The 27,887-nt window shown below is 43.1% G+C and overlaps 1 protein-coding gene across 3 annotated transcripts in view; it reads left to right on the forward strand.

Annotated features, from left to right (window-relative positions):
- Positions 1 to 27,887, forward strand: part of TTC7B (tetratricopeptide repeat domain 7B) — a 237,585-nt gene that overhangs the window by 63,712 nt on the left and 145,986 nt on the right. For all 3 annotated transcript variants that reach the window (XM_082647696.1, XM_082647697.1, XM_082647698.1), the window contains exon 5: positions 10,124 to 10,245. In XM_082647696.1, the coding sequence (XP_082503822.1) occupies positions 10,124 to 10,245 (122 nt within the window). The remainder of the gene's footprint in view (positions 1 to 10,123; positions 10,246 to 27,887) is intronic.

The following is a 27,887-nucleotide window of genomic DNA, read 5'->3' on the forward strand; positions in this document are numbered from 1 at the left end:
AGAATTATATTTAGTCTTTACTCACCTGTGACCATGATACCTCTTTCCATTTTGCAAGATTTTTGTTTTACAGACTTCAGTAGATGGATTGTATTCCCAGATCTTTTCTATTTGTATTGCTTCGCATATAGGATCATTTTTTTCATTGCATTTTCACATATAGCAATGCTTTGGTTTTTAAAATTCAATTACAAAAATATTTAATGAGTGCCTTCTTTGTTCTGCACACTGTGCTTGACACCAGGGGCACTAGAGGAAATAAGCCACAGAGCATGTCCTCAGGAAACTTACTGTTTTCTGAGGACACAGGTCCATAAACAGCACGTGGGCTGCTTTGGTGGGGAACGCTCAGAGAATTCTGCAAGCCCAGAGAAGGGTCTTGGACCCGTGCGGAAGTTCGGGGATGGCTCCTGGAAGAGATGACACCTGAGCTGAACCTTGAATGCTGACAAGGATAGGAATACAGGGTTATCAGCCATGATACTGAACTCCTCCATAAAAATAGAGTTGTTTCTTTTCATTTTTCTAAGGCTATGAACATATGGCAGAGGAATGATTTTTGTCATTATTCTTTCTTCCTTTCTACTGTTTTCCACTTTATCTCTCTTTCATGCCCTATCTCCAGACTTTTCTAAAACAATGTTATTATAAAGGTGGTGGAAAGTATCCTTATTTTGTTCCTACTTGAAGGTGATACTTTAATATATCTCCAGTAAGGGTTATAGTGTTTACATGCTCATTGAGTTTCTCATTTGCAGTTCATAACAATTATGTAGGTATATATTATTATCCCCATTAATCAGATGAAAACAGTGAAGATCTGAGAGATCAAAGGAGTTGTCCTAAGTCCACAAGTGGTGAGGAATGTCAGAACCAGACCTTGAACCTGGGCCTTTTGACCTAAAATCTTTGGCCCCAGCCCACTTTCTGTCATGCTTCCTCAGGTGTTGGGTGTGTGCTTTTGCCCAAGCAGGCTGTACTTGTTAAGGATACTTGTTGGCAGTCCTCTCACAGGGAAGTGTTTATCCACAGAAAAAGTGGTGGCTTCAACACTGCCAAACAATGCTCCTGCCCAGGCCCATGTGTTAGAGGCTCTTTGTGAGGAAGGGATTAAATCCAAGATACTTAGACTTCAGGGCAAACTCTGAGTTAAGCTATTCCCTCTCTCATCCACCTTGCATTTTTCCCATCCTGACTCATCCTGGCAGCCCTGACCTTGTCTTTTGGACTTTGTTCTGCAAGGAAATGCAGACTAATAGGACAAAGGGAGAGGAGTCAGACTGCAGAGTCAGGTAGACCTGAGTTTCAACACCAGCCTTAACACTCGTTAGCCATGTGATTTGGGCAGCTTGCTCAGTGGAGCAAAGTCTCAGTTTCGCCTTCAGTAAAGAGAGGGTAATAGTGTGCGTCTCAGTGGGTTTTTGTGGGAGAATAAATGAGATAGTCTATGTACCTACATAGTGCCTAATGCAGAATAGGTTATTTTCTTATTGCTTTTTTCCCTGCATTTCTTATTGGCCCTGCAAATTTATTCATTCATTCATTTACTATGTGTTTTATTCATTTACTACACTTACTATGTATATTGAATGCTTACCCTGTCCCAGACACTGCAGTAGACACTGGATATATTAGTAAATGGAATAGACATGGCCCCTGACTTTGCAGAAGGTGCAGCACCATGGAGGGAGACAGCCAATAATCAAGTAAAAAATACATTAATAGGGCTTCCCTGGTGGCGCAGTGGTTGGGAGTCCGCCTGCCGATGCAGGGGACACGGGTTCGTGCCCCGGTCCAGGAGGATCCCACATGCCACGGAGCGGCTGGGCCCGTGGGCCATGGCCGCTGAGCCTGCGCGTCCGGAGCCTGTGCTCCATAACGGGAGAGGCCACAACAGTGAGAGGCCCGTGTACCACACACACACACACACACACAAAATTAATAAATGCATTGAAGGAATAGAATAGGTTGCTGTGGGAGGGAATAATAGAGGCAGGCCTGCTTTATGTTAGTGCTCAGGGAAGGCCCTTCTGAGAAATGACAATCAAGCTGATATATGAGAGGTGAGAAAGAGCATAAGAGTAACACGATCCAGACTGTGTTTTAAAAAATTATTCAGGCTGCTTGTGGAAGGTGGAAAGGAAGTTAAGGTGCAAGAGAGGACATGGAGACTGTATTTAGGAGGCTGCTGTAGAAATCTAACAGGAAGTGATGGTAGCTTTGATGAAAGTTATGGTTGTGGAAATGGATATATACAGACATTTGAGAAATAATTAGGAGGAAAATAGTAATAGATTAGATGTGAGAGAGTGTCAAGGTCTCAAGGCTCAATCCCCAGTGTCTGATTTGGGCAGCTGGCTGGATGACGTTACAGTCGCCCCTCGGTATCTGTAGGGGATTAGTTCCAGGACCCCCTGTGAATACCAAAATCTGCAGATGCTCAAGTCCCTTATGTAATATGGCGTAGTGCAGTCGGCCCTCCGTATCTGCAGGTGTGGAACCCGTGGATACAGGACCAGCTGTATTTATAAGATGGAGTGATAAATAGAGGCTTCAGTTTTGGGCTGAATCTGGACTCCTAGGAGTGTAATCATGCTCAAAGTTTCTCTGGGGTAGAAGTTATATGGCTTTTGTCCCAGGAAGGCATTCCAGGAGCTAGGAGGGAGATGCCCAGAAAGGGGCCCTTGAAGATGAGCCCCATCCCTGAGGTTCTGGTATAGAGACCCTTCTTAAGACTGAGGCTGGACCAGGAGAACCAAGAATTTCTCCCTTCCACCACCAGCCACATAACAAACACAGCACCAAGTACTACACAACAGCAGACTACTACTGGGAAAGAGGCATGAATGTGGAGAGAGAACTCCTCTGTAGTGGAAGCATACAGAGACTGCTAAAAACTGAGGGTGGGATAGAAACACTGAGGAAAACCCTCTGGAATCCCAAGTCCCACAGTTAGCAGCCCAATGCTGGAGGAGTTTGAAGCCCGTGGTGCATTGGAGGTAACTATAGAAACAATAAAACCCAGCTCCAGCTCAACTACTGACTAGGTTGACTCAATCCCCAACACTTAGGGCCTGATAAGAGAAAAGGGGTACACATTTTCAAGTGTAAATATTATTTAACTCAGTTTATTTCTGTATACACAATTGTCAACAATAAATAAAAAATTAAGGGCTTCCCTGGTGGCACAGTGGTTGAGAGTCTGCCTGCCGATGCAGGGGACATGGGTTCGTGCCCCAGTCCAGGAGGATCCCACATGCCACGGAGCGGCTGGGCTCGTGGGCCATGGCCACTGGGCCTGCGTGTCCGGAGCCTGTGCTCCGTAATGGGAGAGGTCACAACAGTGAGAGGCCTGCGTACCGCAAAAAAAAAAAAAAAAAAAAAAAAAACTATAAGATACATATATATACACACACAAACTGGAATAAACAAATCACTGTGACGAGCAATAAACAAAACCAAACCCAGAAATGACCCAGGTATTGGAACTATCTGATAGGAACTTTAAAATACCCATGAGTTATATGTTAAAGGATATCATGGAAAAGATATACAACATGCAGGAACAGATGGGAATTTCAACAAGGAGAAGGAAACTATTAAAAAAGCATAATTAAAATGCTAGAAATAACAAAACATGATATAAGAGATGAGGAACTTCTTTGATAACTTTTAGAAGACTGGAAAGAGCTAAGAAAAAACTTTCATATGAAGATAGGTTAATGGAGATTATTCAAAGAGAAACACAAAAAGAAAATTAAAAAGAGTGGGAAAAAAACAGAACAGAGCATCCAAGGGCTGTGGTAAAATATCATATATGTATTTGGTGCCCCAAGAGGATAAGAGAGAGAAACTGGAACAGAAGAACTATTTGAAGAGAAAATGGTTGGGCTTCCCTGGTGGCACAATGGTTGAGAGTCTATCTGCCAATGCAGGGGACACAGGTTTGTGCCCTGGTCTGGGAAGATCCCACATGCCGCGGAGCGGCTGGGCCTGTGAGCCATGGCCACTGAGCCTGTGCATCCAGAGCCTGTGCTCCACAATGGGAGAGGCCACAACAGTGAGAGGCCCGCCTACCGCAAAAAAAAAAAAAGAAGACTTTCTTATGTTTAATTTCTTTAAAAGATAATCGACTGCCTAAACCAAAAATATGAACAAGGTATTATGGGATTTATAATATAGAAGTAAAATGTGTGACAACAATAGCAAAAAAGATAGTGGAGGAAATAGAAGTATATTGTTATCAGGTGTTTATACTATATATGAATTGGCGTAATATTACTTAGAGATGTTATAAAGATCTATATTATAAACCCTAGGGCAGCCACTAAAAAATAAGAAAGAGACATAATTAACCAGTTGATAGTGGAAATGAAATGGAATCATCAATCCAAAAAAAAACAAAAGAAGAAAGTGAGAAAAAGGAACAAAGAACATATGGGACAATAAAACAAAAACTAGCAAGATGATTCCAACCATGTCAATAATTATATTAAATGTAAATTGTCTAAGCACCCCAATTTAAAGGCAGAGATTTTCTATCTACAAGAAAATGATTTAAATATTAAAACATAGGTAGATAAAAGGTAAAATTACACACTATGCAAACAATAATCAAAACAAAGCTAGAGTGACTGTATTATATCATAAAGTAGAATTAGAAACAAGGGATATTATAGGAGATAAAGGGAGATATAATAAAAGGAGTCAATTCATCAAGACATTATAATCCTAAAAGTGTGTATACCTAATAATAGCGATTCAAGATATAGAAAACAAAATGTATAGAAGAGTTTATAACATTAAATGTGTATAGTAGAAAAGAAGAAAAATTTCAAATCAATGATCTACATTTCCAACTCAAGGAACTAGAAAAAGATGAACAAATTAAAGCCAAAATAAGCGGAAGGAAGGCAATAAGAACGATTAGAACAGAAATCAGTGAAATAGAAAACAGATAAACAGTAGAGAAAACTAGTGAAACCAAAACTGGAGTCTTAGAAAAGATCAATAAAATTTGTGTAAACTATTAATAAGCTGAACAAGAATTAAAGAGAGAAGACACAAATTATCAATACCCAGAAAAAAGGAGGCACTTCTATAGATCTATAGACATTGAAAGGCTGTAAGGGAAAATTATGACCAACTTTATGCAAATAAACTTGATCATTTGTAGAAAATAGACAAATTCCCTGAAAGACACAAGGTACCAAAGCTCACTCAAGAAAGAATAGATAACTCAAGTATACCTATATGAATTAAAGAAATTGACTTTATCATTAAAAATCGTCCCATAAAGAAAATTACAGGTCAAGTTGGCTTCCTTGGTGAATTCAATGAAGAGAGATTCAGTTTAAGGGAGAAATGAGGCCAGTACTATAGAAGCTTTCAGAAAGGAAAAGAGGAGTAAAACACTCCCTAATTAATTTTGTGAGACCAGTATCTCTTTTTTTTTGTATTAATTGATTAATTAATTAATTAATTAATTTTTGGCTGTGTTGGGTCTTCATTGCTGCGCGTGGGCTTTCTCTAGTCGCGGTGAGTGGGGGCTACTCTTTGTTGCGGTGTGTGGGCTTCTCATTGCGGTAGCTTCTCTTGCTGTGGAGCACGGGCTCTACGCACGTGGGCTCCAGTAGTTGCGGCACTTGGGCTCTAGAGCACAGGATCAGTAGTTGTGGTGCACGGGCTTAGTTGCTCTGCGGCATGTGGGATTTTCCCAGACCAGGACTCGAACCCGTGTCCCCTGCATTGGCAGGAGGATTCTTAACCACTGCGCCACCAGGGAAGTCCCAGAGACCAGTATCTCTTATGAATACAGATGCAGATATCCTCAACAAAATACCAGCAAACTGAATCTAACAGCATAGAGAAGGAATTATATACCAGCAAGCGAGATTCTTTTCAGAAATGCAAGATTGATTTAACGTATGGAAATCAATGAATGTAATACAACATATAAATAGAATAAAAGACAAAAACCACATGATAATGATAATCTCAGTAGATGCAGAGAACTCATTTGGCAAAGTCCAACAATCCCCATGATAACAAAAACACACAACAAACTAGGAATAGAAGTAAAGAAAAATTTAAAAAAAAAGAAATTAATATCCGCAACCTGATAGAAGGCATCCGTGAAAACCCATGTCTAACAACATATCTAATGGTGGAAGAGTGGATGCTTTCCTTCCAAGATCAGATTAGGCAGGAAAAAGAAATAAAAGGCATCCAGATTGAAAAGGGAGGGACTTCCCTGGTGGCACAGTGGTTAAGAATCCGCCTGCCAGTGCAGGGGACGTGAGTTTGAACCCTGGTCTGGGAAGATCCCGCATGCTGTGGAGCAACTAAGCCCGTGCGCCACAACTACTGAGCCCACGTGCCACAACTACTGAAGCCCTCTGAGCCTGCACGCCTAGAGCCCGTGCTCCACAGCAAGAGAAGCCACCACAATGAGAAGCACACTCACCACAGTGAACAGTAGCCCCTGCTCGCCGCAACTAGAGAAAGCCAGCGTGCAGCAAGAGAGACCCAACAGAGCCAAAAAATAAAATATTTTTAAAAAAAGAAGTAAAACTATATTTACAGATGACATGATCTTGTATATAGAAAATTCTAAGGAATTCACACAAAAAATACTATAAATAATAAATGATTTCAGCAAGGTTGTAGGATACAAGGTCAATATACAAAAATCACTTTTATTTGTATACACTAGCAATGAGCAATCTGAAAATGAAATTAAAATTGTAATTCCACTTCTAATAGCATCAAAAAGATTAAAATGCATTGGGATAATAAAAAGCTCAAACCGTATACTCTGAAAACTACAAATCACTGTTGAAAGAAATGAAAGAAAACCTACATAAATGGAAAGGCGTCCTACACTCATGGAACAAAAGACTTAATTTGTTAAGATGACAATACTCCCCAAATTGATCTACAAATTCAACCCAATCCCCATTAAAATCCTAGCTGCCTTTTTTGCAGAAATTGATAAGCTGATTCACAAATTAATATGGAAATGCAAGGGACCAGAAGAGCCAAAACAATCTTGAAAAAGAACAAAGTTGAGGGACTCACACTTCCCAATTTCTTAACTTTCTATTGTACAAAGCTACAGTAATTAAGACAGTGCACACAATTAGTATTCCTGAAAAAGAAAATGGAAAAAAACCAGACTAGATAAGAAAATGCAGTTATATAATCAAAGAGAAATTCTTCAACAAAGTAAGGCTTTATTCAGCACTTGCTACACACTGTGCTAAGTGTTCTATCCATTTATTATTCCATTTAGTTCGTAGGACTTCACTAAGTGAAAAATTCTATTACCATCTCCATTTTACCAATGAGAAAACTTTAGAGACTGTGACTTGCCCATAGTAGTGGACCTGGGCTTTGAACCCAGAATGGCAGCCCGAGTCCAGTGCCTTACTTGATACTGCAGATCTGAAGTTTTAGATTGAGAGTTCATACTGTGTTCCAAGAATAGCTGACATAGAATGATGAGCGGCAAGACAACACCTGGTAGATCTTCTAGACTTCAGGGAGAAAAGGACTGCTCTTTGCCGATTGTCTGCAGGGAGACCAGTAAGGCTGGCTTCCGAGTTGTCCACAGCAACTGTCGGTGCTGGAAGACTGGAGTATCGTCTGCCATGTTCTGAGGGAGAGAAAGTGGGAAATCTGAGAATGTCATACTCAGGTTTAGAGGAACAGAGACAAGAGACAGACATTCTTACACCTGGAAGAATTCAGGGCCTGTAGCATCCACGAGCCCTTTTTGGCAATATTCCACCAAGCAAGCATCAATTGAAAATAAAGAATTAAAGAAACAATGAATGCATTTGATTGATTGAGGTATAGTTGATGTACAGTATTATATGTTTTAGGGGTACAGCATAGTGATTCACAATTTATAAAGGTTATATCCCATTTATAGTTATTATAAAACATTGGCTGTATTCCCTGTGTTGTACTAAATATCCTTGTAACATATTTATTTTATACGTACTAGTTTGTACCTCTTGATCCTCTACCCCTATCTTGCCCCTCAAATGCATTTTGCTATAGAACTGATGAGAAACAATTATGGAGTAGAACATAATTGTTAGGTACCTTGGCAATAAAAAACAGTACTATAACAAAAGTAAGAGGCTGAGGAGAAGGCAAAGGAGAAGGTAGTATGAATATGTCAGTTTCCTCACTTTTGTTCTGGGTCAGCAGATACTGTATGGTGTTGAACTGTGTAGATAAAAGAATGACCTACTTTCTGTCCTTTCTCTGGCTCTTTCTTTGTCTCCCTGTCTCTGTCTTTCTGTCTATATACACATACATATAACACACATGCATACATGTAATAAATATAACATATTTTTAACGTCAGAGAGACATAAATGTATGAACTATGTGTAAAAAAAACCACATTTTTCTGAGGTTGAGTGATTACTTTGGTCACACTTTAGTTTCTCCTGTTAAATTTAAAATTAAAACCAGTATGTATAACAATCTCAATGTTTGTAAAATGATTATTATCTTTCTCTCCTCTTGATACATACGTACATGGAGATAGCTGGGTTATCGTTCAATCAATGTTCACTGGCTATTTCTATGTGGTAGAATTTTGAGATGATTTTTAATTTTCTTTTTGTACTGTACTACATTGTTTTCACTTTAAAATAACCATGGCATTTAAAAAAATTTAAAACTATTATCAAAAGCAAATGGAGGATAATTTTTTAAAGTTTCAGCATTGGACCCCCAAGTGGAAATGTCAAGGAAGTAGTTGGATATATGAGTCTGGGAGAGTCTGGACTAGAGATTATAAATTTGGGATTCGGCAGCATGTAGCTGATTTTTGAGGAGTGGATGAGATCATCTTGAGAGACACTTCACAGAGAAGGACAAGGGCCCAGAACCGCACTCTGTGCATCTCCAGCACTTCGAGGATGGGTGAGGGTGAAGCCAAAAATGACAGTTCTCAGAGGCAGGAGGAACACCTACCTACCTCTTAGCACTTGCAGAGCCAAGGGCTAAGTCAAGAAGGAGCCAGGCAGTTTTGATAAGATGCGGGGATGTAGTTCAAAGGCAAGGGTTGCCCACCCGGCTTTCGTTCCACAATGTATTGTTCATTGTGTGTCTTCTACTTTTTTTTCCCTCCCTAAAGCTCATAAGGTAGAGAACCAGCAATTCCTTCAGCTCCATTTGGAGAATAATTTCAAGGCCTCTGAAATATTTGGGGTCTGGCTAACAGCTGGATCTCTGGAGAGCTGCTGACTCAGCAGATGTTGGCAGCATGTTTGGAGAGCACTCCTGTGGTTTTAAAATGGGCCACAGTAGCTTCTGGTTGATAAATGCTTCATTTGACTTGTGAGTTTAAGGAGAGCGGCCTCTGTAACCGTAGCTAAGTGTTTACACTTCACTGTATCCCCCTCAACTTGCAAGCCTTTCTCTTGACTAGTTGGCAGTCTTTCTGGCAGGGCTAAACACGTCAACCTTTAAAACCTTGTTATCTGCTGACAAGAGGTCAAGTTTGGGGAGAGGGCGAGTCGAGGTGGTTTTTCTCAACTCTCCCCTTGAGAATAGGTGGCTGCTGCCCAGTCCACAGGCCTCAGCTCTGTAGCCTGGTGAATTTGCCCTCTCTGGTTAATTCCAGAGCCAGTGCCAATCATGGCACCTTCCAGCTCTTTCTGAAGCTCATCAAACTCTGGAGGGCTGAAGCCGCGGGCCACCCATCAGTGACCTCAGCCATTGGTGGATGATGACTGTTTCTGTCCATTGCTGGACTGGCTTCTGTGTCACTCAGCCTCTCTGTCAACATCCTGACCTTCGGCAGAGCCACTCCACCTCTAATGCTTCTCCTGGCACCGTGCGCTCATCAGCACCCTTCACTCCTCTGTCCTCAGTGCCAGGAGGGCCACACGTGGCCCGGGGTTAGCAGTTGTTCCCTGTCTCACAGAAGTCATTCTCTCTGCTTTTCTTATCGCTACACGTCTACCTCAGTGCCTTGCACTGATGTTTGCATACAGAAGTTATTTTTTCAAGTCCTGCAGTGCATTTAGAGACAGGGTTTGAAGGAGGCAGGCTTGCATGTGGATCTGATTAGTTTTCCGATTTTCTCCCCTTCTAGGTAATACTTTCTAATATTCAAAACAGAAGTCCTAAGCCTGGCTCTGCTCCCCACGATCAAGAACTAGGTTTTTTCCTAGAAACAGGACTACAGAGAGCCCATGTCCTCTATTTCAAAAATGGGTAAGCCTTCTTCTTTTTCTAAATCAAATTCCTAAAGAAGGAAAGTAGAATCCTTATAATGCTGTCTTCAGTTTAGTTTTTATCGTAAAGCAATTTTAAATATAAATATAAATTTTTTTTCAAAAAAAGAATGAGCATAGGCTCTTTTGTCTCTTCTCCACCTGGGTCCTCACTTTCCCATGAGATTTGAAGGTGGGGGGAGGGAGGAGGCCCCCCTATGAGTACGAGTCACAGTGTGGAGCACCGGGACCAGGAGGGAATGGGGCCCATGCTCTGTGCTCCCTTGCCTCCCTGGGATGGTACTGCACAGGCCTCCCTGCTTTGTTGTGGGGAAAATGAATGGATCGGAAACCCTGGCCCACAGGATCACCTGCCTTTGAATGGCTGATCCGTTTAGAGAACTGGATTTGCCAAATTTCAGACGGTTTTTATGAAAGCGAGTATGGCTGTAATGCCACACAGGTACATTTTCCCCTTGAGCTGCCCTTGAAAAGAGTTTTTAAAAGGTTTAAGAGCCTGCACGTAAGGGATAGCTCTCTCATGCATTTGATGCTTGTTTTCCTTTTCGTGTTGCTCTTATGAGAAATGCAATGATACTCTTCCAAATCTCTTCAGCTGTCCCTTGTTTTGACATTTTGCTGCAGGATAGATGTGCATGGAGACCAACAGTAGGTATCTGGTTCCCCCGTAGCTCCTCCTAGGCTGTGCGTGGGAGGCCCCTTCCTCAGGAATAGTCCAATAGCGCTTTAAGCTGCAGATTGGATAACTGAACAGGGGAGTTGCTCCCTCTTCATTTTCAAGAGCTTCAAACCTTGGGGCGTAGCTCATGGAAGTGGGATTTCACCTGCCCAGAGCCACGTGCTTCTGTTTCCCATTTGTTGGGGGAGTAAATGCTTATTTTCCAAATCCTATTAAACTGTTTGTGGAGAAGGCCTGCTTTGCTCCAAAGGTTCAGATTGGCAGGACCCACAAAAGGCTGCAATAAACACCCCAAAGTTTGGAATGGCTTGGTAGCTTTGGCATAGATGCTTTTGAGTTTGATCTCATCTGTCACTGATTGAGATTGTCTGAGTGATGGTGCATGTCCTCTAGACTGAGTTTTGAGTTCTAGTTTCTTTGCTGTTATAAATAGAGAGAGAAGGGAGGGAACGTAGAATATTTTTTCTGTTTATTCTCCCTCTTCACAATAAATAGTGTCATCACAGAGGAAACTCCAACCCTGGCTTTCCCTCCCTCTAACCTGTGAGTGTGTGTGATTGATATGCAAGTCCAGAGGCCGGAATGAATTTCCCTGGGGCTTTCAGGAGTCCCAAACCAATACCTTCTATTGAAAATGTTTTGTGTGAGATTGATAAGGACCAGCCGGATGACTTATTTTCCTATTTGAAGCTTATTGGTCGAGGAGGAAGAAGCGGGGCTATGGGGCTCTGTCCTCTTGCCCCGAACCTCTGGATGCCCACCAGAGCCCAACTAAAAAATAATGATGAGAGGTTTGCACTAGGTGATGGATTACATGCTGGGAATTGCTTACTGGCTCATGTCTCATTTTATCTTACCCAAGTTCAAGAAGGTTCCCATTGACATAGTCAAAGTTAAGGGACTGCTTAATTTTGAAGCCCCTCTTCGTTTCTTCTTGTCCTCTTGGTCTTCTCCCTGGGCTCTAAAGACCAGTGATGCATTGAGCCGGCCACCCTGGAGGGCTCTTGTCAGCTGCAGTGTTCTAAAGCGGTAACAAGAGGTTACGTGGGTAGGTGGAGGTGAGGGCCAGTTTTGAGACCACGAAACACGGACGAAAGGAGAGAGACCAGTGGGAGGTTTTGGACATGCCAAGCGCTGTCAGGGCTGCTGACTTACACGGTGGGTCACTCGGGGCCCAAGAGCCACACCCGGGGGGCATTCATCAGTGGACGCGTACCGCCAGTGTCTCTGCGGAGCAAGTGGGGGCAAATGGAGGCGGGAGCCATCCCTAAACACCAGCGGCTTCCCATCTTCCAATGCGTTTGCTCTGCTCCTTCGTCGTCTCGCTCCCTTTTTGTGTTTCTACAACTTAGAAATATATATATCTGGGATTGACAGGATTTGACTGATTTTCAGGGTTAGGAAAATGCATCTTAGATGAGTTTGGCAATAAGAGTTACTAATTGGTAAAGCGTACCTTTTTCTTTAGAAATACACTTAAATATGTTCAGCCTTTTAGTTGCCAAGCCCGTGAACTTGGGTCTCTTTCAGAAAGAACCTGACGCCAGGACCAGCTCCTGGGCCGCTCTGATCCCTTAGATCCCTCTTCTGTTTACCAAGTACTTTTATTTCATCGTTGATCCTCATGGCGTTATATCTTCCACGCCCACCACCGCCCTTGGGGTTGGCGGTGTAAACAGCATCACCTCTATTACACGCACGGTGACCTGGCTGCCGGGCTTCCGACCTCAGTCCTTTCAGTGCTGCCCCCACTGCAGGGGAAATGCTGTGTGCAGGGCCTTGGCTCAACCTTCAAACCGTGGCCTTGTCCACCATCCAGCCTCACTTGTGAGGGAGCGCTTGACCCCGGGATGAGACATTGCCGGGGGATGGTCCCCAGCCTCCACGAATTGGTGTTTTCTCATCACACTTTTCCTCATGTCTCATCTACAGCCTGTCACAAATCATATGTTTCTTCTTCTCTCCTCCTCCCCCTGCCCCTCTCCCCGCTCCTTTCCTCCCCCTCTCTTTCCTGCCTCACCCCCTTCCCCTCCCTCTCCTTGTTGCCCCCTCACTCCCCCTTCCCCCCTGTCCCCTGGGAGGGAGAGAGCACCTGTCATCATCCCAGCCCCAGTGTCCTTGGGCGTGGTCTGGCTTGGCACACACCCACGTCGATTTCACGGGGGTTTCTCTCATCCCTCTGGGTGGCAGCAGCAGGCCTGCTGTGGATGAGAAAACCGTCCTGCTGAGGCTGTGCAGAGGGTGGAGGCAGAGCGCGTTAGCCGCAGAGGGCCAGGGCTACTGCCTCTGAGCTTTTCGAATTTCCTCACCCACGGTAGGCACTCGGATGAGGGGAAGCAAGGGCGCTGGAGCCAGAGGACCGGATAAGGGACCAGCCCTTCTCCTCGCTGGATGTCCGTTTCTTTATCTGTAAAATAGTGCCAGAACCAGAGAGCTGCGTGTGGCGCAAATAAGAGAACGCATGTGGAAGCATCTGGTGCAGCGTCAGGCAAACAGGCAGGGGGAAACTGTAACTTCCAGTGATGACGATGCCCGGCTGGCTTGCCAGCTGGAAGTGGGACCACAGGAAGGTCGGGCTCCAGCTGAAGTGGACGTTCTCGAAGCAGGCGTCACTCATTTCACTGCAGAGCCTCACACAGCAGAGTTTTCAAGGAAGGGCCCTCGTTTATGACTGCTGGTGTGAGCCAGCTCTGCTCGAGATGCGTAACAATTAGCTTGGGTAACCCCTAATCACCGAGGGCCACCCCAGTGTTTCAGAGAAAGGAGGCGGGGCCGCCTGGTGTGAGGCACTAGCACTGGGTGTTCTGGGCAGTGTGCAGAGAAACAGCCTCAGCCTGGGGCTCCCCTCAGCCTTCTGAGAAGTGTTGCCCCTCCTTGAGTCCTTGAGGCCACAATGCCAGAGAAGCTTGGGTTTGGGAGGCCATTTATTTACTCCACGTTATTTTAGGAATATTGAACTATATCTTATAAACAAAGGGTAGCCAAGGACATTTCAAGGAGCTTTGCTTCTTGCTCCAGCATGTCAGGTGTACTGGGTAAGCCAAATGGATTGTAGTGTGTGTTTCCCCTGGTTCTGAATTGGTTTTAATTCAAGGAGGGTGGGGATAAATTCAAGCAAGAAGGCAAATGAGCGTCAGTGTCTGGGAAGTGTACCCGCTGGGTCGTCCTCTTTCCTAGGGTGCATCACGGAGTTCTGTGTGGGAGATCCTCGGAGAAGGTAGGAAGTCAGGCAATATGGTCAGACTCTGGGCTGCCCCCCACGTGCCTGCAGCCAGGCCAGGGAATAAAGTGGGATGGAGGGCTTTTTGGAGTTGTGTTATTACAGTCAGTCAGCACTATGCATTTGTTGGCTTTAAATAGACCTCTAATTAGCACTATGCATTGACTTTTCAAAGTTTTTAAACTTCCCCAGTCATCTTGTTGACCTTTGCAACTGTTCAGCCCTGCTCAGTGTAGCTTGGAATTAGAAGGCAGGAAGAAGGGCCATGAGGCCTGCGGCATCCCATGGGCTGCCGAGGTTCCTGGGTTTATGGCCTCAGAGAAACAGTAGCAGCAGACGGGCTCCCACAGGCCCTGTTGGGGGCGGGAGGGAGGGGGAGGGAGAGGGCTTGGCTCGATGCACTGGCCTCCCCAGGCACTGGAGCGACTTGGCCTTGTCCTCTGCATTCTTGCCTTCAGTACGTCTTCCTTCTGGCGGTGATAGAAGTGGTTGTTTTTTCAACTGCCCCCTGCTTTTTACATTAGGAGTCAAATGCAAGGAACATGAGAAAATTCAGACACATTTCCAGTAAGTGTTTCGTATGTATCAACTTTTGGTACATGACATTTCTCGAGAGACTCAGAGAGTAAAAAGAAATGAGCCTGCACTGTGGGAGATAGTAGGAGAAAAGAAAAAGGGTAAGATGTGAAAATAAGTAACTTTATAGGCGACAGTATGGTTGTATAAAAGAGTAAACAGTGCAAGAACACCTAATAATCACTGTAACTGAGCTGAGGTTTCCAGGCCCATTCATTCATTCAGTAAAGTACTTATTCATCCATTTAGTGAGGACTAATTGCATAGGAGCCAGGCCCTGTCCTAGCACTGGGGCTCTAATGCGGAAAAGAACAACAAAGTCCCTGACCTCCTAGAACTTCATCTCAGGGAATTAACTAAAAGAAGCAGTCTCAGGATAGTCTGTACATGTGTGACAGGGGAAGTCCAGGTTGCCAGAAAGCCAAATAAGGAGGCTGCCTGTTGAGACGGCGGAAGATTTGGGAAGGGGAGTAAAGCTTTGGAGAAGTGGGATTGAGATGATGTAGGTGCACAGATTGGGGAGAGTCAGGGGTGCTTTGCAACTAGTTGGTAGAAACCTGGGGTTAGAACTGTACTCAGTATTGTATATATTCTGCAGGGTATCAGGAGACCACTCTGGTTGGAGCAGAGGTTTATACAGTAATGTATGTGTTTCTATATAAACCTCCCAGCACAGGACCTGGCATGCAGTAGGTTGGGTCAGTTATCCAACATAGTTCTGCTATGTGCCTGTACTGTGCTTGGTACTGAATTGGGGAATATAAGACACATAGTCCGGGTTCTCAGGGAGGATACAGCCTAGTGAGGGAGAAGATAATAAACAAGTAAACCAATGTTTATAATTACAAATCGTAATAAATGCTAGGAAACGAATGGGTGCAGCAAATAACAGAGGGCACCTGCTTAGGTAGGGTGGTCAGGCCAGGCCTCCTGAGGAAGTGACATGAGACCAAGACTTGAAGGATGAGAAGGAAGTAAGCGTGCCACAAGCAGGAGAAAGGGTGCTGCAAGCAGAGGGCCCGCCACGTGTAAGGTCTTGACCCAGGGAAGTTTGATGTGTTTAGGAACCTGAAAAGAGCCCAGTGTGGCTGCAGCAGAGTTGGAAGGGGGAGAGTCACAGACTCTCCTGGTTTGGCTTACCCTGAAAAGGCAGATCTACTGTGGTGGCGTACAATGGGAGAGTAGCGATTGTCCAAAGAAAAATCCCCAAGTCACCAAAACAAAGGCGAGGTGACAGTGGTGGGCAAGGCATTAGATGCTCACTATCAAAGGTGACAGTGGGGCTTCCCTGGTGGCGCAGTGGTTGAGAGCCCGCCTGCCGATGAAGGGGACGCGGGTTCGTGCCCTGGTCCGGGAGGATCCCACGTGCCGCAGAGTGGCTGGGCCCGTGAGCCATGGCCGCTGAGCCTGCGCGTCCGGAGCCTGTGCTCCGCAACGGGAGAGGCCACAACAGTGAGAGGCCGGCGTACCGCAAAAAAAAAAAAAAAGATGACAGTGGTAGTAGGGACCAAGACAAGTGGATGGATTGGAGATGTATGGTAGAACTGCTGTTCGTTGATGTGTGATCCCAACTGGTGTGGGGACTAGGTGATGAATTGGATTTGCGGGGGGAGCGGGAAGGGGAACAGAGGAATCAGGAATGACTCCCCAGTTGCAGTCGGAGCAACTGTTTAGATGGAGTGGGGACAAGGGGAGGACCAGATTCGGAAAAGGGGAAATCAGAGATTTGGATGTGTATCATTTGAGAGCCTGTGAGATTTCCAAGTGGCAGTGTCGACTAGGAGGATAGATGAGCACAGGGGAGGTTGAACCTTGAGTTATAAGTTGGGAGTCTCAGCATGTTGATTATATTTAAAGCCCTGGACTGGATGGGCTGAGAGGGACAGACCGTAAAGAGAGAAGCAAAGCCCAGGACCCAGCAGGAAACCTGCAAGAGTTGGAGTTGGGCCAAGGAGGAGGAGCCCATAGGGGAGCTGCCCGAGGTAGGAGGGACCACGAGGGTGTGTCCTCGTAGAAGCCTAAGGTGCCTGAAGAGGAGGAAGGGCTCACCTGATGATGCTGAGGTGTTAATAAGGGTAAATACCAAAGCACTGGATTCGATAATATGGAAAGCCTTTGTGACCTTGAAAGGACTTTTGGTGGATGGTCAGAGCACAAGCTAGATTGGGGAAAGAGCGGCACGAATGAAGTGGTGGCGTCAGATGTGGGTCACTTTAAATAAATGTTATTTCAGTTCCCATTTCCTTTTCCAAGTTAGGGTTCTCGCTGGAAGGATGGATGGCGGAGAGATGGTGGAAGACTGAAAACCAGGCTAAGATGCAGGGCATTTATTCTTCAGGTGTGGAGAAGGATGGGGTATCAGGAAGGGCCAAGGCTAGGGTAGTTCATTTGGCAGGGGTCTAGTGCCAGCAGAATCACGCCCACCATGTCAGTCGGACTTGGTTCATTTTACTTGGTTTTCAGCCATAGGCTACGTTCTGATCTCAGCAAGAACCATGTATGTATTGGACTGAGAGAAAGATGGGGTGATGGAGGGAGTTGGGGGGGGAGTCCATGTAAGTGGGCTACTTCCTTTATTCACAACAGCTTCAGGAGGGAAGTTTACGGACCAGTGTGAGTCCTGCAGCCTGGTCAGCCAGGACCACCTCAGTGATGCCACTTGTCATTCAAGCAGTCCTGGGTCTGGAAGACTTTGGGTCAACCTAGCGGACTGTGCAAGCACTTCCCATGAGTCATTTCAGTAATAAGGAAAATTTTCATAATAGTTGAGCTGAAGGTCGGGTATAGAATCTGAAAATCCTGGAGTCCAAATGGTTAGAGCATATTTTTAAAAATCACTGCCCTTTGTAGCTGAGGACTCTGAGATCCAGAGAAATCACATTCAATGATCATTTAATAAATATTTATCAAGAACCTCCAGAGGTTATTTACTAGTGCCAAACGCTGTTCTAAGTGAACGGGTCAGACCCAGTCACTGCCTTGCTGGGGTTTACATTTTGCTCAGGGAGACCGTCAGTACACAAGGCAGTGCTGGGGTGTGCTCAGAGCAGGAGCCTGAAGAAATGGCTCCTCTGTTTATAACACACCTGACAAGCATCTGGGTTCATTGTGACAAGGGACACAAAACTTGTAGCCTTCCTATGAACAAATACCCTACACATGTCCTCCTGCACCTCCAGGTGGCCGCTCAGCGGGACCAGTGGGACAGGGCTCCATGCTGGAAGAAAAGCCACAGTGTTTAGCGGGGGAGTTTGCCGCCTAGAGCCTGTGGAGGACCATGAGTGGTCTTATAGACTTAAAGGCTTTGACCCTCTTTTCAAGGAAAAATAAAAAATCCCATTTATATGCTATTCTAGAAAGGACCAAACAGTGGAGACAATAAAAAGGTCAGTGGTTGCCAGGAGTTTGGGAGAGAGGGGAGATGAATACACAGCACATAGAAGTTTTTTAGCGCAGTGAAAATACTTTGTGCGCCATTATAATGACGGATAGGTGTCATTATACTTTTGTCCAAACCCATGGAATGTGCAACACTATTCACTTCCTTAGAGTGAGCCCTAAGGTGGACTATGGACTTCGGGAAATGTCTGTACCTTCCTGTCAATTTTGTTGTAAACCTAAAACTGCTAAAAAAAAAAAAGAAAGAAAAAGAAGAGAATTAAACAAGGCAGTGAGACTTATTCAGGGTCACACAGCTAGTTGGTGGCCTGTGCCTCCCCCTGCTGACGCCCGGTTTTCTCAGCGCTCGCACAGAATGACCACGCCCAGTTAGTGTTCTCTTCTTGAAGATGGAGCTCTGGGCAGCAGAGCCGCAAGGAATCCATCAGGCTGAGAAAATAAGGACTTTTAAAGCCAGTCTAGTTGTAATTGTTTATGGAATAAAAAGCGTCAGCCAAGTCTCCTCTGTTTCGTTTCAGTGTAGACTAGGTCTGGCTCATCCCTTAATGCCATCAAAAGTTTAGTATGAAAACAAAGGAGTCTTTGTCAGTTTTAATTATGAAATTCTAGGACCACTTTCCGTGATAAATTTCAGGGAATGAATTATGGGGGACGGGTAGTTGCTTTCTGCACTGCATAAGCGCTAGCACCCACGGCGTGTTCGAGGCCTGCACCATCAAAGCGTTATCCGCGTTCAGCAAGGTGGGTGCCTCCACGTTGGCCTGTCCTGGCTTCAGCAGAAGAACGGGGTAGGTCATCTGAGGCTTCCAGAGTACAAGGCGGGGTAGGGTGGGAGCACGGGGCGTGGGGAGGGGACCGGTGAACTCATTAGCAGTTACTCGCATCTCACAAAGGCCCCTCTCCGGACGGTTTCTCCCAGCTGTAGGCTGCCTCCTTCAGCCTCCATTCAGAGTTGGAATTCCCTGAAAGATGAACTGGTACCGGAGATTATTCCAGTTCTTCACCTTGCGTTTGTCCGGGATAGTGATTTTCTATTTTAATGGAGGCAGGAGGGAAGGGGGAGGTTCTTTGTTTATTCATTCACTTATTTGTTCATCCAGCAAACATTTATGTGCTAGGAGCTAGGGTTGAGACAGCAAATGATCCCAGTGGATTTTCTAGTCCAACAGGAAGATAAATAACTACAAGTAGGCTTACACCTTAGGAAAGGAGAAGAAGGCGATACTACCTCTTTAAATTCAGCCTTTCACTTTGCACGTTTTCCCCAAAAGAGATGGTTATATAACAGTTGTGGCTAAAAAATCAAAATTAACTTTATTTTTTTGATATTTCCCAATAATTCTTGATACGACCGGAGATTGACCCTGGAATTTTCTTTTATGGAGGGCAATATTGCAGGCCGACTCTTGGGTCATGCTCTGAACAGGAGTATCCTCAGTGAGCATACACAGCAGGAACATAACAGTGCGATGTGAGGACTACTGCCCAACTCTGTTTAGTTTTAGACGATTTGTTCCAACATTCACTTGTTCTGCCAGTGTTTATTCAGCTGCTGCTCCTGCCAGATGTTCTCCAGGTGCTGCGGGTGAAATGGTGAGCAGCCAGACGTGCTTCTTGCTTTCAGAGAGAAACCAGGTCCTTATATTCCTGGGTGTATAACTACACCCCGAGATGGGGCTCAGGCGGCAAGGTACCCATTTCTGTAAGAGGCCGTTTGAAAATGAAGTTGACCTGGAGCTGGTGGTTAGGGGAGGTTTCCCGAGCAAGTGACTGAGCAGAGCCTGCAGATGAATCAGTGAAGAGGAGCTAATTCACAAAGGCAAGGTGGACTGGGAAGGGTGCTCGTGCTGGTTAGACCTGAAAGGATCCTGAATAGGCATCAAAGGCATCTGGTCCAACCAACCCATCCTTTTTCTCTGCTCTGTTTTTCTCAGTATTTAACGGGCATCAAATGTACTACGAACAGTGCTTACCAGGGATCTTCTTAGGTTCAGTTAAGCATTCCGACCCCTTTCACTGGCCACACTTGGCCATCTGTGGAGACAGATCTGGAACAGAACCGTAAGTTGCCAACCAGGCAGTGTCAAGGGTTTCTCTCCTATGTGAGCTGTGCTCTTGGCAGTCATCTGGCCACCCAGGAGCTGTCCTCTTTGCCCCTCCCTCATCCTGTGACAGCTCACATGCTAGAGAGTGAGCTTCACGTGGAGTAGGGATGGGGTCTGCCCCGGCTTAACATCTCCCTGAGGGATATGCTCAGTCGTAAGTCATCACATTCAAGGAAGCCCAAAGCGGCGTTGTCCCCGTCGGATATTTATAGTTCCTTCCAGTCCAGATGCAAGTTATCAGTCAGAGGTCATTCTTAATATAAGCAGTGTTGCCTCGTAACATAATTGACATTCTAGCTTTATTAGGTTTCCAGGGAAACAGAACTAGAAAGTTAACCTAAGGTCAGATTCTCAAGCAGGAGAGGAAAGGAATTTGCTAACCCTTTGCCCACATTGTGTTTTTTTCCCCTTATCTAATCTGTTTATTGTCTGTCTCCCATCACTGGCATATAAGTTCCAGGAATTTTTATCTGTTTGGTTTGGGGAGGGATCTGTACCTTGAGAGTATCTGGTATACAGGTGTACGTGAATGAATGAGTGAGTGAGTGAATGAACTTACGTTCGGCCGAGATGGCTGTGGCTCACAGATGCCTGACAGTTGTGTGTTTTCTTTAAAATTAGTTCACGCAGCATGTATGTACTGACAGCTAAGCGTGCAAGCACTGTGCTAGGTGCCGGGATGTAAGGAAGAAAAAGACAGCCTAGATGGGCCTCATGGAAGTGACCGCTCCTGTTGCTGTTTAGGGGGAGCTGTGCTCTGACCGTCCAGCTCTTCCCACAGATGATGTCCTTCTGTTGGAAGAGGGTGAAGGGGGCCAGGTATCAAGTGGTTTCCTTGACCTCAGTAAGAGATAATACGTTTTCTGGGAAGGTCATAGGGACTTCTGCTGTCTGCCTTATCTCTGAGACTGTTTCCAATAACGGTGGCTTTATTATAAGACACCCCCCAAGCAGGCCTGATAGACTCTTTCTTTTCTGAGAAGCTCCTAGCTTGGTGGAAAATTGGTGCTTGTAGCCCTCCTTGCTTAAGCCTGGCGTGTACACATCTGGATGGGATTCTAGCGTTCCCACAGCAGGAAAGAGAATTATCATTTTCCACGGTTTAGTGTTGAGAACATTTGCTCCCAGAGCCTCCCAGACCCGCATTTTTTTTCAAGTATGTAGCGCTTTGAGTTGAAGCCTCACAGGCTGAAGTTGGACACAGAAGCCTGAGAGCCTGTTTAAGCATGGCCTTTGTAGGCAGCCCCTCAAGGGCAGGCCATTGAAATGACACATGTGTGTCGGGAAGGAGGAATTCACGTCCCGTCTGGTCAAGGAGGAAGCCAGATTTTACCCTCTCTGAGCCTGTCAGACTGTGGAGAGCTTTCTCGGTAATTTAGTGACGTCTGTGCCACAGAGCCGGTCCAGATGTATCTGCCCGGGAAGCGGGGTGGATGGGCAGGAGGGTGCTGGGAAGGCACGCAGCATTCCTGTTCTTGGCCAGAGCAAATCTCATCAACCTGTTCTTTCCCTTCCCTGGTTTAGGTGTCAAATGTGTTAATATTTTATATGAGGGCAGGGTGCAGGGGGTGGAGGCCCCAGCTCTTTTCAAGGGATATTTCCTACCTATTTCTTTTTAAGTCATCATTTTTCTCTCCATACTTTTTTTTTTTTTTGCAGAGGTATTTTTAGTCAGCTCTTAGAGAGAGTTGCAGAGAGGTTGAGTTAAAGCCCAGAAAATGACTGAGACATCTTTGGAAAATTTATGACTTTTCTTAGGAAATGCTAGAACCTTCTATTGAAAGTGAGGGGGCCATAAATTTTCTTACAAACACCTGCCTTTATATTTTTATAGCAATGTCCGCCATAGATCTTTACACCAATAAGGATATCTGCAATATGATTGTATGTTCTCATAGCAAAATCCTGCATTAAATTGTAAGATTTTTAAAAATTAATGAATTGCTTTTTTCAGTTGACATTTGATTTTTCCACCTTCCTCTCTATTTGAGGTTTGAATTTTTACTTTTTATTCACAGGTGACTTTGGTGGTGATTCTCTAGGCCCGGCACAGAAATACTGTACCTTTTTGTTCAGTTAGCTCTTCCTTCTGTATCTTCTCTTTGCTGGCAGGTGCTTGGTTGATGGTTATGGGAGCTGGTTCTCCTTTGACTCTCCCTGGCAAATTAGCATCAGAAGCAGCAATCTCTGCATGTTGGAAACAAGCAGTTAAAATACCAGGAAGAATCTGATGTTGTGTTTCTTCTGAAGAATACTCAGAAAAACTCATTAGCCAGACTTGGTAAAACCTCTGAATTACAGATTTTTTTAAAGATGCAATTACACTGCTTTCAAGTACGTTTTGAGCTAGTTAAAAAAAAGAAGATATTGCCATCTCAACTCCATGTATGTTTATTGAGAGCCTGCTGGGCACCAGTCACTAGGATAAGCTCTGGGATATGCGATGAATAAAAAATGTTCTCTGAGCTCATGGGGAAGACAACAAATAATTATAACACCTGGTGAAAAGCACTATAAAGAAAAGATGGGCTGCTGGGGAGAAGGAGAGGGAGGGGAGGAAGGAGGAACAAGCACTTGCCTGGGTGCGTTCATCAAGTTCATTAGAAGAACTGACATTTGAACTTGGTCTTTGAGGGAGGGGTGAGATTTCCCCATCTCAGGGAGGCCTGGGGGGGCAGGGATGGCAGTCCTCGTTGAATGCTAGAGCTACCAGGCCAGACACACTTTATGCACCCTTGGCAGGCAGCATTGTCTAGTGGTTAAAAACCATTGACTCTGGATCCACCTGCCTGGATTTGAATCCTCCCCCTTACAAGCGCGGTGACCTTGCCAAGTTACTTAACCTCTCTGTGTTTCACTTTCCTCATTTGTAAACTGGGGATAATAATAGTACCTGCTTCATAGTGTTGTTAGGCAGACTAAGTGCGTTAGTAATTATTGTGTGTTTGGACAGTGTCTGGCACATGGTAAGTTTGATAAATAAATTAATAAAACCCTGCAGAGTGAAGGGTTTGTCAGCTCCCTAGAAGAAAAGGTAAGAATCAGCAGCTGAGAGTCTGGGAAGATGATAACAACAGTGGCAGTATAGTTTTGGGATCTTCTCGTATCCTGTCATTAAAAAAGACACAGTAACCGGACAGCAAAACCAAAAACCCGTGCACAACATTTACAGTGAAACTAGATGACAAGGTGTACTCACGAACACCAAAGTACAAGCTAATGGCGACAGACTACCAACAGCTAGAGGCAAGCATGTTATTTGCATCTGTGTGGGAGAAAGCAGAAGGAAGCAATGGGGGATCCCAGGGGCCTGAGGACAGGAGACCCGAAAATAGCCCTCAAGACTCCTGAAAAGCTTGTCTGGCCAATTTGAGATTAGCTGCTGAAAATAAGAGGGTTTTGCCAAGTAAGGTCTAAGGGACTGGAGCAGTCTGGCCCCTGTGAAGACTTGAAACAGACCCACTAGGGCTTTTTGCTGGGACTGGACCCCACAGTGAGGAGAATGCTGAAAGTGGAATGAAAACTGACCAAGTGACACAAGAGACAAAAGAACGATCAGGTAGAGATAAAAGTGAAGGACGGGGAGGTAGCCAGGAACTATCATAAAGCAAGATGCTACTATTATTTTTTAGTGGCTTTATTCAGGTATAATTTATATATCAAAAATTCACCTGTTGTAAATATTACAGTTCAATTGTTTTAAATAAACTTACGGAAGCATTGCAGTCATTGGCACAATTCAGCGTTAGAACATTCCATCACCCTAAAAGTTCTTCATGCCTATTTGTAATCAGTCCCCACTCCTACCCCCAGCTCCAGACAACCACTTATCTGCTCTATAGATTTGCCTTTTCCAGAAATGTCACATAAATGGGATCATAGAATATGTCGTCCTTTGTGTCTTGCTTCTTTCTCTTAGGATAATGTGTTTGAGGTTTACCCACGTTGTTGAATATATATGAGTAATCACTCCTTTGTATTGCTAAATAGTTTTTCCATTGTTTGTCCGTTTACCAGTTGATGAACATTTGGATCATTTCCACTCTGGGGCTATTATGAATAATGCTGCTATGATCACTCATGGACAAATCTTTCTGTAGACATATGTTTTCATTTTCCTTAGATAGATTCATCAGAGTGGAATTGATGGGTCATAAGTTTATGTTTAACTTTTAAGAAACTGCTAAGCTGTTTTCCTGAGTGACTGTACCATTTTACCTTCCTAGCAGCAGTGTATGAGAGTTCCAGCTTCTTTCCATTCTCTTCAACATTTAGTGTTGGCAGTTTTGAAATTAAAGCCAGTCTGGTGGGTTTGTAGTGGTATCTCGTGATTTTAATTTGCATTTCCCTAATGATTAATGATGTTCAGCTGTTTTGCATGTGCCTATTAGCTATTATATCTTCTTTGGTGAAACGTCTTCAGATCTTTTGCCCTGTTTTCAATTGGATTGTCATCTTATTATCAAGTTGTAAGAGTTCCTTATATATTCTGGATACAGGTCCTTTATCAGATATATAATTTGCAGATATTTTCTGCCAGTCTATGGCAGGTGTTCATTTTTTTAAATTATGTCATTCAGAGAGGAAAAGTTAATTTTGATGAAGTCCAACTTAACCAATTTTTCTTTTTATGGATCGTCCTTTTGGTGTCATAGCTAAGAAATTTTGGCCCAATCTAAGACCACAAAGTTTTTCTCCTGTGTTTTATTACAGAAGTTTTATAGTTTTAACTTTTACACGTAGGCCTCTAATCTATTTTGAGTTAATATTTGTGTATGGTGCGATGTAAGAGTCTAAGTGAATTTTTTTTTTTTGCATTTAGATATCCAGTTGTCTAAGCACCATTTGTTGAAAAGTCAACTCTTTTCCCATTAAATTGCCTTGACACTTTAGCAAAATAATTAATTAATTGAGCATAAATATAAAGGTTTATTTCTGGGGTCTCTATTTTGTGTCGTTGATTTATATGTCTATTCTTAAGCCAATAGCACACTGTCTTGAATATGTAGCTGTATTGCAAGTTTTGAAATTAGGTTAGTGTAAGTCCTCTAATTTTGTTCTTTTTCAAAATTATTTTGGCTACTCTCAGTCTTTGATATTTCCATATGAATTTTAGACTCAGCTTGTCAATTTCTACAAAAAAAAAAAAAAAGCCTGCCAGGATTTGAATAAGGCTGGCAGTGAATCTCTAGATCAATTTAGGGAGAATTGCCACATTAACAATAGTGAATCTTCCAATCCATTGTCTCGTCTTTTATGTAGATCCTCTTTAATTTCTCTCAAAATCTTTTCGCAGTTTTTATTGCACAGGTTTTGAATTTTTTGTTAAATTTGTTCCTAAGTAGTTTATTCATTTTATGTTATTGTGAATGAAATTGTTTTTAAAATTTTATTTTCAGATTATTCTTTGCTTATATATATATATATATACATATATATACTATTGATTTTTATATATAGATGCTGTATCTTGCAACCTTGCTGAACTTGTTAACTAGTTCTTATAATTTTTAATAGATCGATTACTTAGGATTTTTACATATGGGATCATGTCATCTGTGAATAAAAACAGTTTTACTTCCTCCTTTCCAAACCGTATGTCTTTTATTTCTACCGTCACCTTATTGCACTGCCCCGAACCTTCAATACAATGTTGAATAGAAGTGGTGAGAGCAGACCTCTTTATCTTACTCCTGCCCGATCTTAGGGAGAAAGCATGCAGTCTTTCACCATTAAGTAAGATGTTAGCTGTAGGTTTTTCATAGATACCTCTTTGTCTCTAGTGATATTTCTTCACTTAAAGTCTGCCTTATCTGATATTAATATAGCCACTCCAGCCATCTTGTGGTTACTGTTTACATAGTGTATCTTTTTCATCCTTTTGCTTTCAACCTATTTGTATCTTTGAATTAAAACACCTCTCTTGTATATCTCTTGCAGATAGCGGATAGTTGGAGCTTGCTTTTTTTATCCAGTATAAAAAAAATTGCCTTTTGATTGGAATATTTAACTCATTCACATGTAATGTAACTACTGACATGATTAGATCTACATCTGCCATTTTGCTCTTTGTTTTCTGTATGTCTCGTGTCTTTTTTATTCTTTGTTCCTCCCTATGGCCCTCTTTTGTGTTAAACAAATACCTTTCAGCATTACATTTTAATTCCTCTGTTGATTTTTTACCTGTATTTTTTGAAAATTTCTATGGTGGTTCCTCTATGAATTATAAAACATATCTTAAATTATCCATCTATTTCAGTAAAATATGCAGGTTAGCTCTAATATAGCTTTATTTCCTCCCTCCTTTTGCTACTAATGTCTCTATATGTTATAAACACAACAGTGCGATATTAATAATTATTTCCTCATACAGTCCTATTTTTAATATAAATTAAAAGAAGAAAAGATTTTAAAATATATTTAAACTATATTTAACCACATATTTATATTTCTAGTACTCTTACTAATTTACTCCTGTGGTTTCAAATTACCTTCTGTTGTCATTTCCTTGTAGTCTGAAGGACTTCCTTTAAAATTTTGTATTGGGCATGTCTGCTAGATATGAATTCTCCCACTTTTTGTTTATCTGGGAATGTCTTTATTTTGCCATCATTTTTGAGTGACAATTTTACGCCATGCAGAATTCTTGGTGATTTTTTTTTTTCTCTCATCACTTTGAGTATATCTTCCCCTATGTTTGATGAGAAGTCACTATTAATCTTAACTGTTGTTCCCCTCTATGTGATTAATTATTTTTCTGTTGTTACTTTCAAGATTTGTTTTTCCGCAGTTTTATCATTATGTGTCTCTGTTTTTCTTCAGCCTTTTTTTTTTCTCTGTTCTTTGGATTGGATGATTTTTATTCATTTATCTTAAGTTCAGTGATTTTTTAGCTATCTCAAAGCTGCTGTTGAGCCCATTTAGGGAATTTTTAATTTTAGTTATACTTTTTAACTCTAAAATCCCCACTTGGTTAATTTTTATAGTTTCTATTTCTCTGTTGAGATTCCCTATTTGCTGACTTGCTATTTTCTTTTAATCTTTAAACGTAGTTTCTATTAATTCTTTGATCATACTTATAATAGGCACTTTGAAGTCTTTGCTAAATCCAACACGTAGGCTCACTCAGAGTGAGTTTATATTGACTACTCTTTTTTTTTTAAAGTATAGGTCATGCTTCCCTATTTCTTTGATTGTCTCATAACAGATATAGTACAACCATAAACTAAAAAATGAAAGGAGAATGCTGATAGCATATGCAGAAAATAAGATTTTTAGCTTTTCAGTAATCATAATGATGGTGATATGATTTGATATTGTGAAATGTTTTTGTGTAACAAAATAGAGCAGCTTAATAGTCATGGAATGTTCTACTTCTCTTATCCCCCATGTCCTTGAGAACCAGGATTCTTGGTGTGGGAGAAAGGCAAAATAGATTTAAGATAGAAGGAATCAAGGAAAAACTCTGTAGTCCTGAATTTGTTTTTTTCTAATTTAATTTTTTTAAAGTATAGTTGATTTACAATGTTGTGCCCATCTCTGCTGTATAGCAAAGTGACTCAGTTATACGCATATAGACATTCTTTTTTTTTTTTTGCGGTACGCGGGCCTCTCACTGTTGTGGCCTGTCCCGCTGCGGAGCA

This window comes from Grampus griseus (assembly GCF_964374135.1).
Source record: "Grampus griseus genome assembly, chromosome: 2".
NCBI classification, from domain to species: Eukaryota; Metazoa; Chordata; class Mammalia; order Artiodactyla; family Delphinidae; genus Grampus; species Grampus griseus.